Source organism: Mchenga conophoros, linkage group LG20 (genome assembly GCF_057382185.1).
Source record: "Mchenga conophoros isolate Kocher_MC1m ecotype Shallow Benthic linkage group LG20, M_conophoros_male_GT1.1, whole genome shotgun sequence".
NCBI classification, from domain to species: Eukaryota; Metazoa; Chordata; class Actinopteri; order Cichliformes; family Cichlidae; genus Mchenga; species Mchenga conophoros.
The window spans coordinates 12,401,623-12,418,984 of NC_140545.1; the positions used below are offsets into that span (position 1 = coordinate 12,401,623).

Below are 17,362 nucleotides of genomic sequence, written 5' to 3' on the forward strand. Positions count from 1 at the left end.
AATAAGTGTTGATCATCGTTACTGATAGTCTGGTGTAATGTGTAACCTTGTGGAGATGTGACAATACCAAAAGTGGCCAATAGATGTCACTGTGGAGACGGATGTCAGATTGTTTCGTCGGAGTAAAAAAGCACTATATGAGTACCAGCCCATTTATCGTGAGTAACAAAACAGTGCTACCACATGAGCAAGTTAGCATTCAGGCAAGGAGCAGTAGTGAAGTCCTGGTTTAAATACTGTGTTACCTGCAGATGGATGACATACTTCATCTGCAGATTATTTGAACACGATATCAACTTGTTTTTCAGACAACCCTGCTAATTGAGAATATAAATATGGAATACTTAGGAGACTAGTAATTAATTTTGCTTTTCTAGCAGAAAAAAAAGTCTCAGTTTCCATAAAGTGGCCAACATAAAAATGGTGGGTTAATTTGAATTCACTTCGTAAATCTTACAGGTTCACAGTGCTGCTATCAGTACAGTGTTGTGTGGTGCAGAGCCTTTTTAGTGCCTTTAACAATCTACTGTAGCAAAGTTGGGATAATTTTCATCAGGACAAAATTACAGCAGACAAAATCTGCAGGCAGTATAGCAAATTATTGCTTTCTTGCCCCAACACATTTACCTTTGATGCTTTCTGTCAAACAGGCTCTCTAAGATGTGGTAAATGCTCCATGACATCATGTTTTGAAGCCCATTCTGGGGTTTGGTTGCCTAAACCAAAACAAAATGGGACTGAAAATGACTCCTGCCTCTTTGCAGCATGTGTGGAAATGTATGCAACAGGTTCTGAGTTAGCCACACTGGGCTATACGGGTGGGCAAGAAGTATTTGTGGTACAAATACTAGTAGTGGCAACAAACACACAGTCAGCACTACTAAGCGCATTTCAACACAAATAGCTTCCAACAATGTGCAAGGTTAAAATGGTCACAGGACTTACAATGTCTCTGACAGCAGATATTTTCTACATATCTGTGCGTGGAAATTTCTTCTATGCAGGTAACACAAAGAAGGAACACATCCTGGTCTCTTTTGTTATCACTTGCATCATTTCTTGTGTCACAATATACCTAACCTGCACAGCCTGTAGGTTAGGTTACCCTGCACCCTTTTCAGCTTGTTAAACCTACTTTGCACAGAATGTAACTGCACTGGATGGAAACTGTAAAGTGCAGCAGTGTTCTGTATAAATACTCCTGGAATACTAGCCTATGTAAAGTTTATTAGGGTGAAAGTTTTTGTTTGAGGGTGATTAGTCAATCAAAAATCCACATGGCGCTTCCTAGCAACCCCAACCCTGAATTCAGATTGAACAGATTAAATAAACTCTTAATTAAATACCACAAATAAGCATATAAATGAGTTTCTGAGCATTTAGTATTCCATCAAATAATATTTTCTTCAAGATGCCATCGTTAAAAAAGTGGAAGTGGTGTCCTCTGCAATGCCGCCTACTGTTTTCACTCTTTAAATTTTTCGCTTTTTTTTAGTAGCAAAAAATTAAGAATAAACTGACTACAACATAAATCAAGGATAAGCAATATGTGGTGTGTAGTAAAATAACAAATTTAAACAAGCTCTAAATTGTCAACTCGTTTTCTTGAGGATCTTTCAGCATTCTGGAAAAAAGAGAGAGAGAGAGAGAGAGAAGAGGAGCAAACCTCCCGCCAGGCGTATGCGCTGTGTATAATGAGGCTTTTCTGTTTTAGCTATAGTGCCAAAATATTTCAGAACTGAAAACACAAAGTCAATGCAAAATCACACGGGTCTGTTTTACACGTGTCAAAGGTGAAAAGACAGAACAAGGCAAAAGAGAAGAGAGGATGGCAGGGAGAAAAAAACTCCCAGAACACAAAATGTTATCAAAAGGAAGGAGAGGAGACAAAGAGGGGAAGGATGGAGAGCAAGATTGTAAACAGGAAGGAGGGATGCGAAGAGGATATTCAGAGGAGGAAAAAGTGATCAAGATTAACAGGGGAGATGGAAATGAAGAGCAGATGGATGGGAGGGATGAAAATCAGTGAAGTCAAGAAGAAGGCAGGGAGGAGGGGTAAGGGAAGACAGATATGAACTGACAAAAGGTGGAAGGAAGGAGGCATGGAATAAGGTGACAGGCAAAAAAGAAGCCAGAAAAAAAGATGAAGATTTTTTTTAACGAGGGGAAATGTGAGGGATGGATGAAGAAAGGGGGTGGCTGAAAAGGGAGGGATGATGAGAGAGAGGGAGGCCGTGACGAGGAGCGATTAATAATTTATGATAGCCTCGACTTTCCAAAGCAGCCCAGCGGTCCCGCTCCCTGCTTTCCCCTGACGTTTAATTTGTCTGGAAATCAGCGAGTGTGGAGTCTGATTATCGTCTCCGTCTGCCAACGCCTCTGCCTCCATCTCTGACACCGAGGTGAGATCACAAGCTGTTCAGTACGCACGTCAGCCGGAAATCCTTTAGGTTGAAACACTCATCTAAAGGCTGCACCCATGCAGACACAATGTATCTCTGTGTAAAGCATCTTCTAATCTCCCAGAAGTGCCTGAAATGAAATGCCCAAACGCAGACAAGATCTTCTATATTATTCCATTTAGAAGCCCATTAAACTGACAGGGAACAGAGGAGGTAGTGCTGGAAAAAAAGAAGCTCTCATCCAAGCTCACTAGGTATAGTTTTACAGGCTGATGGGCCTGTTTTCGAACAGAATAAGGAATGCACATCTCTCTTACCATGAGTTTTCAGCTTCCTGGGTCTTGCAGGAAGCTGAAAAATAACCTAAAGTCAAATGTTAAAATTCACCTATATCAGGAGTCTTTGATGATATCGTCTGACCTCCACAAATCTACTGGGTTTGTTTTTTTGGAGGGGGGATCACAAAGCCAAAGACAACAGTAAGTTTAGCAGTCTAAATTTCAGCCTCTTATTTGCATCTGCATGAGAGGAAGAGCTAAACTAAAGCCAGGGTGGGGAAAAGATGAAAAGAACCTCAGAGGCAACATTAAAGACATTAAAACGGGGCAAACTTTCATTTCCTCTTATTAAACACACAGCTGCATGAGGGAGAAAGCAAAAACAGAGACAACTGGGAAAGCCGCTGCTGCCGCCTGGTGGTCTTTTTGTGTTACAGCAATGCAGCTCAGTCCAGCCTCAGATAAAAACAAAAAGGGGGGAGTGAAGACTGTACTCATGTTCATATTTCTTATTATAGAGAAATAGGCATGATACTGAAGGGGTTTTGGCCTGTATCAAGGACAAAAAAATGATAAAACCGAGCCTGTCTGGTTTACATTTTTGATTCAAAAAGAAAAACAAATATAAGAATTTTACCTGTCGCATGGGTAGAATCGTAACATGAACTTAATGTTCATTTATAGGTCATGAATCTCTTTACAAACTACATATTACAATATTATTTTTAGTTCAAACTCTCTCCATTTAAATTTTTTTATAATCATTTCAGTTTTTAAAATGTACAGTGTGTATTACATAAACTTGCAACGCTATCATCTCCTTGCTTCAAACGCTCTTGTTCAAAAAAGGTCAAATTGGTGTCATATTTTATTAATCCCACTAAACCCGTGGATTTAGTGGACGCTGAAAATGCTGCGTTGGCTTCAATCAACCAGATAAAACAAGATTAAGATAACAATTTGACCACACGCTTTGATTCCCCTGACAGCAGCTTTGCCTTATTTCATGAAAGAGCAGTCGGTGCCAGCGTCAGTTTTTTGGAATTTAACCTTAAATTTCATCGTCTCCCTGAAGCAGATATCATGCACCGATAATCTATATATATTTATGGAAGGTATTTCAATAAGAATAGGTTGCAGTTGGGGGGGAAAGCTGGTCTATGTCTTTATTTAGTCATAGAAGAAGGAGGTACAGTATAATAACCACATACAGTTGTATAAGAAATATGCTACATTCATGAGCTGCTGTGTCAGGGACCAAGCAGTAAGGCATAAAGGTGTTTAATTCAAAAAAGGGGTTTTATTGACCCAAAACATAAAAATTAATTGACAACCCAAAAACCTAAACAGGCAGACAAAGAAAAGATGTCAACTCAATAAACTAAACTCAAAAATGGCTACTATATAACCAACTAATAGAAAACAATTGAACAAATTTGAAACATCCCCCAGGCAATAAAGAAGGTGATTTCGTCCAATTAGTCTGTCAGCAGTACTTCAACCCCCAGGTAACTCAAACAAAGATGTATTAATGTAACATAAAACAGAACTTTGACCTTGCAGTGTTCATATGTGTGCACGCCATATAAACATTGGAAGGTGTGATGGAAAAAAATAAATGAAATAAAGAAACAATATCTTGGACAATAAGTAGAATATATTTAAAGTAGTGACTGCAAAGTAAACCAACACACTCTGTAAACTTGACATCTTCATCTAAGTTGTGTTCATGACGGAATAATAATAACAATAAATCACACTTTTTCTTTCATGTAAGATCATTTGTATTCTTCAATAGACAAAAGGTTAAAGTGTTACTTTAATGTTACTTTTTAATTTGTTTTACGCTGATGAAGTCGTGGTCATTATGCTGTGACAGACACTTTGTGGTACCACCTGGCAATGATGTTGGGGTTGTTGCTGTGTGACAAAGTGGCCATCAGCAGCTTGGTGCCAGGTGAAGTAGCCGTGATGGACACCTTCTTCTCTATCTTCTCGCCTGGCTGCAGGAGAATTATCCTGAGAGACAGAGCAGACAAATGTATTCTTTTCACATCTCACCTCCCACAAAGACAGTACAGCTCCAGAGCTCGGAGATCTAATGTTTTGCACAGGCGAAAGCAGGTAGTAATAGTACAAACTGAATAAAGGAGAAATTGGTGAGGGATTTTCTATCCCACAGTACAAAATGATCCCAATATCTCCATGTGCTGTGGATGATGAATTTTGAGTAATGCTACCAATTTCTCAAGGAAACCTTTGCCAGGTAGAGATTTTTTTTCTGGCTCACAGACCTTACTCTTCTTCTCCACTATATATCAAGCCAAAAAGCTAATGCCAAACCAGTCTCAGTAATGCTGATGTATAACATCTTAACAAGATACATTATTTCTGCATAATCTCTTCCCTTGTTAGCTAATTCATTCCTCCCGGGGGTGTCTGTGCAAATAAAAAGCCAATGGATACAGATTTACAATACCTTACACATCCTTGAAGCCCATAAAAAAGAAACTGAAGAAGAATTAACCAAGTGAAATTCAGTGTGTAAAAATAATAATGGAAAAAATAAACAGAAAAAACAACAGCAGGGTCCTGTATATTTTGTGTGATGCAGGAAAAGGGTGGTTGAATGGGTTTTATGAAGAGGGATGTTGTTTTTAGGTTTTTTAAAAACTACATTTGGCACTGTAAAAAAAAGCTAGCTGAAGCTAAATACACTCACTGCCAAACCTGAAAATACAGACTAGTCATTAGACGGCTAGGTGTTTAGTTGGGATGACTGAAACAACACTATTTTTAAAGGAGGTGTGGCACAACTGTAGACTTTTCAAGACTTTACGACCTCTCGACATTCCTCAAGACATTCCACCTTACCATCAGCCACAGATTTACAGTACTTGTAATCTTAAACAACAACCATGAACCTTCAGCAACCTAATTTCTCGATGAAGAAATCTTGCGTTTATAAAAGTGAGATAATGTAAACAGGTCATCATCAAATAAATGGAACAGTAAATTAATTGCCTGTGGGCAATGGTGCTCTAACATATGACAGATATGACAGCAACTTGTTTTTACTGTTGCAGTAACATACCTGACCGCATTCTCAGGCCACATTCCTCAGACATCTGCCCAGTTCAGATTTGAAGGGAAGATAGTTTTGTGTTTTTTGACACACTTACTTGGCCACTTGTTTGCCCTCCAGCAAGCCGGCTCCCTGCACAGTCAACACAGCTTCATACAGAGCTGTGCTGAGGCAGTTGGTGAAGGACACAAGGACTGTGCGCTGCTTCTTCAGCTGGATAGAGTTGCCTCCTTCAATCTACAGAGCAGCCACAATTACAAGAGCACACAGGGGAAAAAAATTATCTGTAAAACTGATTGTGGCAGATACTGTTTTTTTAACCCAATAAAAAAAGGAAAATAAATATGGATATTTTTAAAGAAGCGTGGGAAGCTTTCATATGAGTTCGAGGTGGAAGCTTGTGTTTTATAAAGTTTTGAATGCTAGTGGTGTTCTTCTTCACACAGCATTTTTCACCAATATTTTCTCTGGCACCAAACATTATCTTGCAGTGTTTTATAAGTGAGTTACATGGATCCACCTTTCTTTTGGCTTCTGTAAATGATTCACTAGACACTGCTAAAAATGCTAATAGCATTAGCATTTTGGGCTCTAATCTGCTCTTTAGCAAAGTGACTTATACTCTGTGTGAAAAAAAATCAAGGAATTAATACTTTTTGTTCAGAGTAAAACATCAAGTCTCCAATATTTTTTTGGTCAGTTAAGTAGCAGAGAGGGTGGTTAATCCGTTTCAGCTGCTTTGGTCCTAATGAAATGAACAAAAGCTGTAAAATAGGGACAACAGTGAGACAATCAGGAACTGTTTTACAAGTGGAGGCCACTGACATTCTTTCCATCCTCACTGATTCTGTTTTGTTTGGTTTTTTTTACTAGTTTTGCATTTGGCCAGAGTCGCCGTTACTAATGGTAGCATGAGGTGCTACCTGGAACTCACAGAGGTTGCACAGCTGGTGCAACTTCTCCAGGATGGCACATCAATACATGCCATTGCCACACGGCTTGCTTTGTCTACCAGCTCAATATCATGGTGGAGATTCCAGGAGACAGACAGGTACTCTAGGAGAGCTGGACAGAGCCGTACAACGCCCTTAACCCATCAGCCAGACCGGTGTCTGCTTCTTTATGGAAGGTGGCACAGGATGAGCACTGCCAAGACTGTAAAAATGACCTCTAGCAGGACACTGCTGTGAATGTCTGACCAAATAATCAGAAACAAACTTGATGAGAGTGGCCTGAGGGCCCGACATCCTCTACCTCTAAAGGGCCCTGTGTTCATTGCCTGGCATCATGGAGCCTGATTGGCATTTGCCATAGAATACACATAGGAGCAAGTTCACCCTGAGCACATGTGACAGACATAAAAGGGTGTAACAAGTTGCACCTCAGAGTGTCCAGGAGCTCAGTAAAGCCCATGTCCATATGTGGGAGGAGATCCCCCCCAGGACACCATCTGCCATGCTATGAAATTTCATCAAAATGACTACCCTACCGTATCATTTTTTTTCACTTTCCATGAAATGATGTGGCACCTTTTCCAAACACACGGCCAGTCCGTGTCACAATAGATATCCAGCACTGAGATCTGATGTGTTTTCAAAGTGTTCCTTTAATTTTTTAAGCAGTGTATAATTCTATATATTCATATGTACATTGCACAATGCCCGTCTTCTTCTTGTAAATTTTAGTTTTTATTGCTGTTGTTTTTTGTTAAGCCCAGGAGGACCGGTGATAAGACTGTGAGAGCTTACTGACTGAGAGTAAAGAATATGGTTTTTAGTGAGCCTGTGATCGTAACGCTTCATGACCTTTACTCTAACACTTGTATCACTCCAAATTTGAATACCGTAACATGCTGATAAAAATGAAAATAATGTGCAAATAGGAAAATGAAAGAAAAAGATTATTGAGAAACATCTAAAGTCTACTGAATACTGAAAGCATGTCATCTTGACAGTCGTCAACTACTTCATTAGTTAGTTTCCAAGGTACTGGAAACATTCCTCAGACGTTTTGGTCCATGTTGACATGATAGCATCACACAGCTGCAGTAGATTTGTCGGCTACACATCCATAATGTGATTTTTTTTTTATATCAACACACCCTAAACTTGATCTGTTGGATTGAGATCTGGTGACCGTGGAGGCTGTTTGAGTACAGTGAACTCATCATTATGTTCAAGAAACCAGTTTGACATTGTTTGAGCTTTGTGACACGGTGTAGACTGTGCTCACACAAAAGGATAGTCGTGGTCAGCAACACTGTAGGCTGTGGTGTTTAAACTAAAATAAAATGCTCAGTTGATACTAAGGCTAGCAGATTTTTTCAAGAAAATATCCCCTGCACCATTACACCAACATCAGCTTGAACCATTGAGACAAGGCAGGATGGATCCATGCTTTCAGATTTTTTACACTAAATTTTGACCCTACCATCTGAATGCTTGACCAGAAAGTGAGTCTTTATTTTCCAGTTTTGGTGAGCCTAATAAAGCTCATTAATTACACTAAATAGGCTTTGGAATTTAATATATGGTGTAAAGTGAATGAATATAGTTGGTCAGGGAACAGCAAAAGAAATTTATTTCTTTGCTGAATCTTTTCCTGCAAGGCCGACATATTATCAGTTGACTGACATCATAATGTGAAAGGTAATTTGATTTAGGTCACCAAACTATGTTAGAGAGACTGTTGTTGTGCATGCTCTTTTGATGTGATTTTGACTTTGTTCTTCATTACAATAATAACCTGATCCTGTCATATTCAGCTGACAGCCATGAAAAAGATAAAAGTGAGGAAGATGAGGAAGGAAGAGAAAGGAAGACAGTGCTATGTAATTCATATATAATACTTTGTGAGTTGCAGAGACAGGAGGGGGGATGTTGTTGTACCTGTATGGTTATTTGTGGAGGGCTTATGCTGAGCTCTTCAGCAGCCAGAAATGTTTCTTTGGTCCTCATGTCCTTTAGCACCACTGCCAAGTTCACAATATCATCACCAGCCAGGAATGACTGATATTTAAAATGAGAGATGGTGTGATTGAGTGTTGTCACTGGGGATGAGGAAAACGTCATGGGAAAGGAAAGAAACGAAGCAAATCAAAGGGAAGGTTAGTTACTTTGTTTATCAAACACTAATCTATATATAAGCAGTACAATAGTAAATGTACTGGAATCATGAATGTATTCAGTCACCTGAAAATGGCTGTATCTGCACCTCTGTTTGTGCGTCCCAGAAGGCCTCACACGGGCTGCTGTCGTACTCTTTCACCTGAGCGTTGATGTGTCCCACCAGAACCCTGGGGTTCTTGCACTGGTTTGTGATGGTCACACATATGTGGATGGGCTCACCCAGTTTTGGCACCCCAACTATTTTTAGGGTCACGTTCAAATTGGGTGACATTGTACCTGGTAATAACATGTACATTGTTTCAGGTTAAAGATATGCGACTAGAGCTGGTTTGATTTTCACCACTTGAACAATCTAGCTCGTTCTAGATTAAACCCTAAATGATTAAAGGTGTGTAGAAATTATACATACACACACACACACACACACACACACACACACACACACACACACACACACACACACACACACACACGCGCATATATATATATATTATAGGTTTTATATTATAGGTTCTCCTTCATAGCATTCGTTTCAAATCTCACTATGGGAAAATACTGACTCCCAGATTGCCAGACATGTATGTTAAGAAGACAGCTGTCCCCAATAGCTCCACATGGAAGGAGCACCCACCTGGGAAGAACCTGCACTGAGGACTGAATGCACCAGGTTAGGCACTGTAACATCTAGCCTTTAAAACCTAGCAAAGCGCCCGGTGACAGAGTTAACACATGAATGTGTTAACAATTTAGCTTAGCCCCTGATAGCAATAAGGGGAGTCTTAAAGGTTGTTGGGGATGCTCTGGGGTACAGACACTGACCTTGGTGTTGCAGTGTTCTTGCACAGACTGAGGTGTTTCCTCCTGAAAGAAAAAGCAGAAATAAAACTACTTGAACTTCTTTTCTCATACAGAAAGTGTCTGTTTTTCAAGGAACAATTGCTGAAGATCTTTAGCTTTTTAAAAGTTATAAGAGAAACATTTTGCTATGACAAGCCTCAGAGATAGATTGAGCACATTCTCTTACTTTTGTCAGGTTTATATGTCAGCTTCAGATTCTCTGGTTTATCTGATCCGATGCTTTTGGTGTAGATGAGCTTTCCCACACACTCAGTGTCCACCGTCTTTCCCACCACCAGTCCATTGTGCACAATTAACCTTACGACATCCGCATCAACAGAGGCACAGACGAATGGGATGTCGTATCGGGCGTCCAACCAGTGGTGCTGGATGGCAGCAACTGGACAAGGTCCACAGCAAAATATCCCTGAGGATCAATGTGTTTACAGAGAAATATCAGTCAGTATCTTTCATTGCAAATCAATGCAATCTATAAAGAGCATAATTTTGACAGCTATTTGGAGCAGGGGCCTACATGTACCTTCACTCTTTTCCTGCGGTGTTGGGTCCACTACCTGCCAACCGTCACACCCTGCACCAAGATCTGGTCTCCTCATCCAGCACTCCACCCACACATGGAAGTTCCTGCAAGAGGTCAAGTACACTGTTCCAAAAAATAGTAATGTCAAAGTATCTTACTGCATATTTTACAGTTTTGTACTGTCTTTCTAGAATATCCTTAAGTTTACATAAGTAGACTGTGATTTTACATGTCAAAGGTAAAATAACATAACATCACTGTAAATATAGTAAAACACAATTTACTTGTTTTTAAAATAGATTTTTTTTTGTACATATGCATATTTAGATTGTAAAAATACATTCAGAAATGCATCATCATTTCACAAATATTTGTCTGTTATGTGAGAGAATGATCTGTTAAATTCAAATGTAATACTATGGAAAAATATATAAAATGATCGAAAATTAATGAGAATAATCAATAATTAAAGGAGTATTTGAATTATAATTTTGCTGAAAATTTCATGTCATCTAGGCCTGATTCAATAATTCAGAGGTAACAAGTGAAAATATAATTAATAGGAATAAAAACTAAAAAAAACATCTAAAACATTGCACAGCCACGCTGTGCTAATTATATATTTTAAAAAATAAATGTAGAGGTAGGAATTGCAATTAATATAAATCTCAAAGTATTCACAACATTCCTGAACAGAAATAGGCCTCTGCACCTGTGGTGAGGGTGTGGCCATGAAAACAATGTGACATGCCATGGGACACATAATAACATGACGCTAAGCATCGGCCAATGAATGTGAACTAACAACCACAAGGTCGCGGGTATGGCTGCACTGTAGGAAAATCCTAATATAAAAGTATTTTACTGTGCATTTTACAGTTCTTTTCTGTTCTTCTAGAATATCATTAAAGTTAAGTAAATAGACTGTGATTTCACATTTCAAATGTAAATTAACGTTGTCAAAGGAGCTTGCAAAGAAAAGCGTCTGGACTTCTTTAAGTTGCTTGAAGACGTTTCACCTCTCATCCGAGAAGCTTCTTCAGTTCTAAGGTCAAATAGTGGAGAGTCCCAGATATAAACCTAGTGGGAGTATCCCCCCACAGAGGGACAAAAGGACCCCCTGATGATCCTCTAATCGTTAAAATGTCCCTAATTTAATGTCTAAAAGCACTTGGTAAAGGCAGAATCCCATGTGAAATTAGCGCAACAAACTGTATTGTCATTACTGGAAATAACCGTATTTTTATGAGGAAGTTATTTTCTGTTATGTTACGGTAGTATTTTGGCGCCCCAGGTGCCAGAATATTACCGTTTTTTTTAAGATGTTTTTTTAACAGTGTAGAGATAACTACAGATTATGTGCATTATGCAATTAATATACAGAACAGTCAGGTTAATTTTACAAAACAGAAAAATATTTGTAGTAGTAAAAAGTCCTTTTAGCAAGTTACACAATTATTTTGAAAGCCACTTTATGAGATACACTGTGCTAGTAGCAGGTTGGGCCCTGTTTTGCTTTGCACACTGCCTTAATTTATTTGTGTTACACATTCAACAAGCTGCTTCCTCACAGATTTTACTCCAGCATCGCTCAATTGCTGTAGATTTGTCGCTTCATCTATAATGTAAATTTGTCATTACACTACATCCCAAAGGTGATCTGTTGGATTGAGATCTGGTGATAGTGGAGGCCGTTTGAGTACAATGAACTCATTGTCATGGTCAAAAAACCATTTTGAGATGATCTGAGTTTTGTGACATGGTGTGTTATCCTCCTGGAAACAGCCATCAGAATATAGGGACACTGTGCTCAGTGGATGACTTGGTCAGCAACAATACTCAGGCAGGCTGTGGTGTTTAAATGATGCTCAGTTTGTACTAAGGTGCCCAAAGTTTCCAAGAAAGGATCCACCACACCATTACACCACCAGCAGCAACCTGAACCATTGATACGAGGCAGAATGGATCCTTCCAGCCATGATGTTTTATGACAAATCCTGACCCTACCATCCAACTCTTGTAGAAGAAATTGAGACTAGAAAACATTTTTCCAATATTTCTTATGTGTATTATTCCGGTGTGAATTGTATCCTTAGTTTCTTGTTCGGTTCTTCGGTTCTTCTATAACTTTGGTTAATTGAGTTACTGTTGCCTTGCTGCCACCTTGAAGCATTCTCCTATTACCTCAACAACCATACCACATTCAGAACTACTTACAGTAAATCACCTTTCTTCACAGTTTGAGTGATACCTGGTTTCAACTTCGACAGGTTGTTGAACATGTCTATACACATGCCTATGTGCATTTAAGTCCTGTCATGTGACTAGCTGATTAGATCTTTGAGTTAACAGAAAGTGAACACCTGTAGCTATTAAAGAAGTCACCGAGTGCAGATTGCAAGAAGTTACAAAAAGAAATTGTATATTTATGGTTAAGAGCAAGTGACACCAACCAAATGCTGTCCTTTGACACGCCGAACTTCTCCCCTGTTCTCGTGTAAAACTCTTCAATTATCATGTTGCCATTTCCATCATGAGCTGCGTTGAAAACTGTTACCACCCTGGAGGGAATCCCTAGAACTCTCATTACTGGAGAGAGAAAAAAAAAGGCTTTAATATCATTTAAAAACCATATTTTCAATAATCACATAGCAATGATGACATAATGCCTATGGCAAGTTACCATGGGAATGCAGTGTAAATGGTATGTCCCTTCAAAGAAAGAAAATAGATCCAATAATTGATCTAACAATCAAGGGGCATATGATGGAATTCTGTCAATCTACAGCATTTTAAGCATCACAAGAGCAACTTTAATCCATCCTGTGTGGACTCGCCTGTATACATTTAGATTTTGGGTCTGTGCTGACTTGTTTGGACAATTCTTGAGACTAATACTGGTATCACTTCTGTACTGTAGAGCAATTAAGACAGATTTAGGTCAACAAATCTAGAACTCCATGAGACATAGAACAACAGCTCTGCACAGGAGATAACTCAATCAAACACAGATTTCACCAATGATCTCATCCTAAACACACATCCTACCTGTACAGAGGACGGATGCAAAGACCCAGCATGGGCCATAACACACAGGTCTGCATTTGGATGAGGCCCAGCGGAGAAGGATGTCAGCGCTGCCACTCCAGTCTGTAGGCTTCACACCATTTTTGTAACTGCCCTGCCACTTCCCCTCCAGAATACCCAGGTCATCGTTACAGTTTATCTAGAGCAGGAAGAATCACATTAATGACTTCACTTTTTTCCTTTTACTGTGGACAAAATTGCTTAGCATTATACTATATTGTCTCTCACCATAGCGCAGACCACTCGGCTGAGGTAGACAGGGTCTGCTCGTAATGTATAATCTTTGTTTTTGTCAGTGAGGTGTTGCGGGCTGAACTCCAGGAGCTTCAGACATGCTTCCAGGACTCCAGGCTCATACTGCATACATGTGGATGGAAATTTAGCATGTTACCTGCTAATAATGCTACTATATATGATCTATGCAGACTTGTTCTATGATTCTGGGTCACATACCAGACCAAATGACCATGGACGCTTGCTAACATTTAAACTGCTCCCCATATACACTAGCCCATAGTCACTTTTGATGTACTCTTCTTTATGGGCATCCAGTGGCATGTATACTGGATCACCTGAAAAGCGGTGATAGTTGGAATTATGTCTACAAAAGGATAACAGCAGACTGTGGACAAGAACAGCAAGTGGCAGCAGCTACATGGACTCACCTTTCAGCCAAGGGTTGCACAGTAGCACAAATGTTCCCAATACATAAGTTTTTCTGCTCCGTCTGGTCTCTATGTGGGCCAGGAGTTCATACAGAGCCACTGATGACTGAACAGGAGCGCAAATGTGGATAATGACTGACTGGGGATGCATGTTCCCTGGGTAGATTGTAGCTTTCCAGTCATAGAGCTGGGGGTGGGACTGTTCTTCATAGAACAGAACTGGGATCCTCTTTGACAGGCCACCTGTATGGTAAAGTAAATAAATAAATAAAGATAAAAGCAGCATAATTTCCACCTTATAATTTGAATTTGTAATAAAAAAAATATAATAACTAAACTAGTTTTTTTAAAAATTGCAGAGGGAGTGTTCGCCCGGGGCGCCAAACAGGCTAGGACCACCACTGCCTTTGGGAACTGTACATTTCCCAATGCCTCAGAAGGGTGTGGTTCTCCCCTTTTTGACCTGTTGCTTTCTGGCAGCTGCTACAGTTTCTAATTGCTAATATCAGCACTGCCCTGGTGCAAAGGTGCTCCTGAATGCTTTTGAGTGCAATTTTTCACTTGAAAAAGTATGAGTGTGGTATTTATAAATCAGAAGTATTGCTTTAAATATGAACAGTCTTAGTCTTTGATACCTAAACAAACCTCCAGCACCAGGCTCTCAGCGCAGGGATTCCACAGCCAACTGTCAGACTTTAGCGTCACTTTGAAGGGTTTCCCTCGTCGAACCACAAGTCGGTTCCTACTAAGCCCCTGAGTTTCATGGGAAATGCTGTTTTCGGGAATCTCAAAGTTCATGGACTTTAGTCGGCAGTGGCCATTAGTGGTACCTGTAAAACAGATGGCAGAACCCATACTGATCTGAAGACAGTACACATGACAAAGATCTGTCAGGAACTAGAGAACAGACGGGGATAAGAAGGTAAGACGGGAGCTTTGGAGATGAATTTCAGCAAAGCCATCAATTTTAATTTACAAATCAGTGTTAAAGGAATTACAGGTTTCCTGGATTACCGCTGGGTAAAATGAACTTTAGAAAACGCAAAAAATAAACAACAGGACAAGAAAAAATATTGCAATGAATGATTTAAAATTGTTTCTTTCTACCTAACAAACGAAATCACTTAACAAATGATGCTGCCTCTCTCATTCATGTTAAAAACTATCCTATTCCGCTTCACAACTGTAATATTTATATTTATTACATAAAGTCCATGTATCAGATTACTTGGTAGAATATTAGTGTTATTTTCTTTACTCTTTGCACTTAATGTCTGCTGGAATAAAACTTAATTGGATTACTTTCAGCTGGAAAATAAACTGTTTATGCAAAATCATATGAAATTTAATCAATCCATTTAAGCAAAACTCAAAGCAGCTCAAACGCACACATGCGCCTTCCTATGGACAAGAAAAAGATTAAAGTTACATCTGAGTGGCAGAGTGCACTTACCATTGATGCTGTATATTGTCTGCTGCATGTTGTCCATGGTGTGACAGCTAGAATTGCAAGTGTTTGGAAGAATGACAAGCATGCTTTAAGTAGCCCTTCGCAAAGCTAAACATCTCACACCTCTCCAGTGATTAACCAATCACCATTCATTTTTTTTCTTCTTATCTGATTTTAATTATGCAGGTGTCTGACAAAGTGTACGTCATACATTACAAACAAATTGCACACAAATCACAAATTGCAAAAGCACAGCAGGAAATTGTGTCAGTGTCCTTATTCTTAACTCAAAGTGCAAAACCTACAGAAAAGTCAACAACCTTAACACAAAAAAACATTTCAGACTTCATACCAGCAGGAGACACACCCTCCAACTTTTCAAGTATTCACTAGCCAAGCATTCGAGTGATGTCACTTCAAACTTCCAGAGAAACTGTGTGGTTTATTATTAAGTTTATGATTCACTTTCTCTAGAAAATGACACAGGTTTCATGTGATGCTCGCTGACACATCTAAAACCTGCCATGGTCTTCTGCAGAATGATCACCCTAATGAAATTTGCATTTGCCTCTGAGTCATTAATGATACTCTATGTACTCCATGAAACATTCAGTATTTTAAAATATAGACCGAGAACATCTTGGAGCGCATTGTCATTGTTATTTGATGTTCTATTAAAAGTTCACAAAACACAATCAAACAGAACAACTCTAATATAATAGTCTACATCTTTAGCTTCTGAGATAAAAGACTGTGGTATTTTGGTGACACTCAAAGTTCATCCATGAGTTTATGAAACAGTATGAAATGAAGTTCGTGTGCTTTAAACCAAACTTTAAAACCTATTTTCATACCTTTCACTTAGTGGGTCCGGAAAATAAAGCACAAACAGAGGACTGACTTTCATCAGCAGAAAGGTTGCACAGACTCTTACTTTTTTTTCAACGTATGCCCCACCTGTTTCTGTAACACAAACACATCACACATTTCCCTGAATGATGTTGCAAGTGGACTGCAAGAGTGTAGCGCTCCCTCTAGTGGCATAGGGGCGACATTGCATTTACGTCAATATGATAAACAGCTGTGCAGTGGTTAGCGTGCAAGCAAGAACCCGCAGGCCAGCTGGGGCATCTCTGTGTGAAGTTCTCGATGCCTTTTCATGGAGAACTCGCTACCCCACACATGCATGTTAGATTCACAGAGTCTACCCAGGAAAAAAATCCCATTACCATAAGTGAAACGACAATAATGTCAGTGATCAAATGCTGAGCAGCAGCACGGCACCACTGTGAGTCAGCCAGTCAAATGTGTGGTGATGGACTTGCAGGATTCGATGAATACATTTATGATTTATCATTTTTATATCACAAAGAACTAAAGATATATTTTTAAAGTCCTTTAGAGTCAATATAAAGGACTGAACCCTTCAGGAATTACAGCCATTTTTGCAGAGTGTCGTCATTTTCAAAAGCTCAAAAACTAATTGGACATTTGAGCAATTTCATTGTGGCTTGTCTCCTCACTGTTTAATTAAAGTGAAGTCATACGAGGCCTTCAGACTATAGCAAGTGCAGAGTTTGCCTTGTGTCATTTAAAGACTGCTTTGGCTGTAGAGTTCAAACTACAAGAAAGGAGAGGAAAAAGTCACCGTCTAAACAGTGACTGCTCATAAAAGAAGTAGGCCTATTTTGAATGTTCTGACTACAGTATAAAATGCCAGGGAGTTGAGAGAAATGCCTGTTTGTGCATATATACATATGATTATCACTAACTTCAGGACTGATCTACAGCCAGTCTAACCCAGATTCCTCACATGCCACTTGGAAAATGCTGAGGGTGTAGCCTGTTACACTACCAGGTCACAAATACACATTGTTTAACTAATGACA

The 17,362-nt window shown here is 39.3% G+C and overlaps 1 protein-coding gene across 1 annotated transcript; it reads right to left on the reverse strand.

Annotated features, from left to right (window-relative positions):
* Positions 1-3,863: 3,863 nt before the first annotated feature.
* On the reverse strand, positions 3,864-16,350 carry LOC146550476 (protein-glutamine gamma-glutamyltransferase 2-like). The gene is made up of 15 exons (XM_085259670.1): positions 16,328-16,350; positions 15,477-15,523; positions 14,659-14,853; positions 14,024-14,266; positions 13,812-13,930; positions 13,587-13,715; positions 13,320-13,497; positions 12,725-12,860; positions 10,272-10,375; positions 9,918-10,157; positions 9,713-9,754; positions 8,957-9,169; positions 8,654-8,814; positions 5,863-6,002; positions 3,864-4,699 (listed from the first exon to the last, which is right to left on the reverse strand). Exons 2-15 carry the CDS (start codon positions 15,511-15,513, stop codon positions 4,546-4,548), a joined length of 2,091 nt encoding a protein of 696 aa, XP_085115796.1. The 5' UTR covers positions 15,514-15,523; positions 16,328-16,350; the 3' UTR covers positions 3,864-4,545.
* Between the last annotated feature and the right edge of the window lie 1,012 nt (positions 16,351-17,362).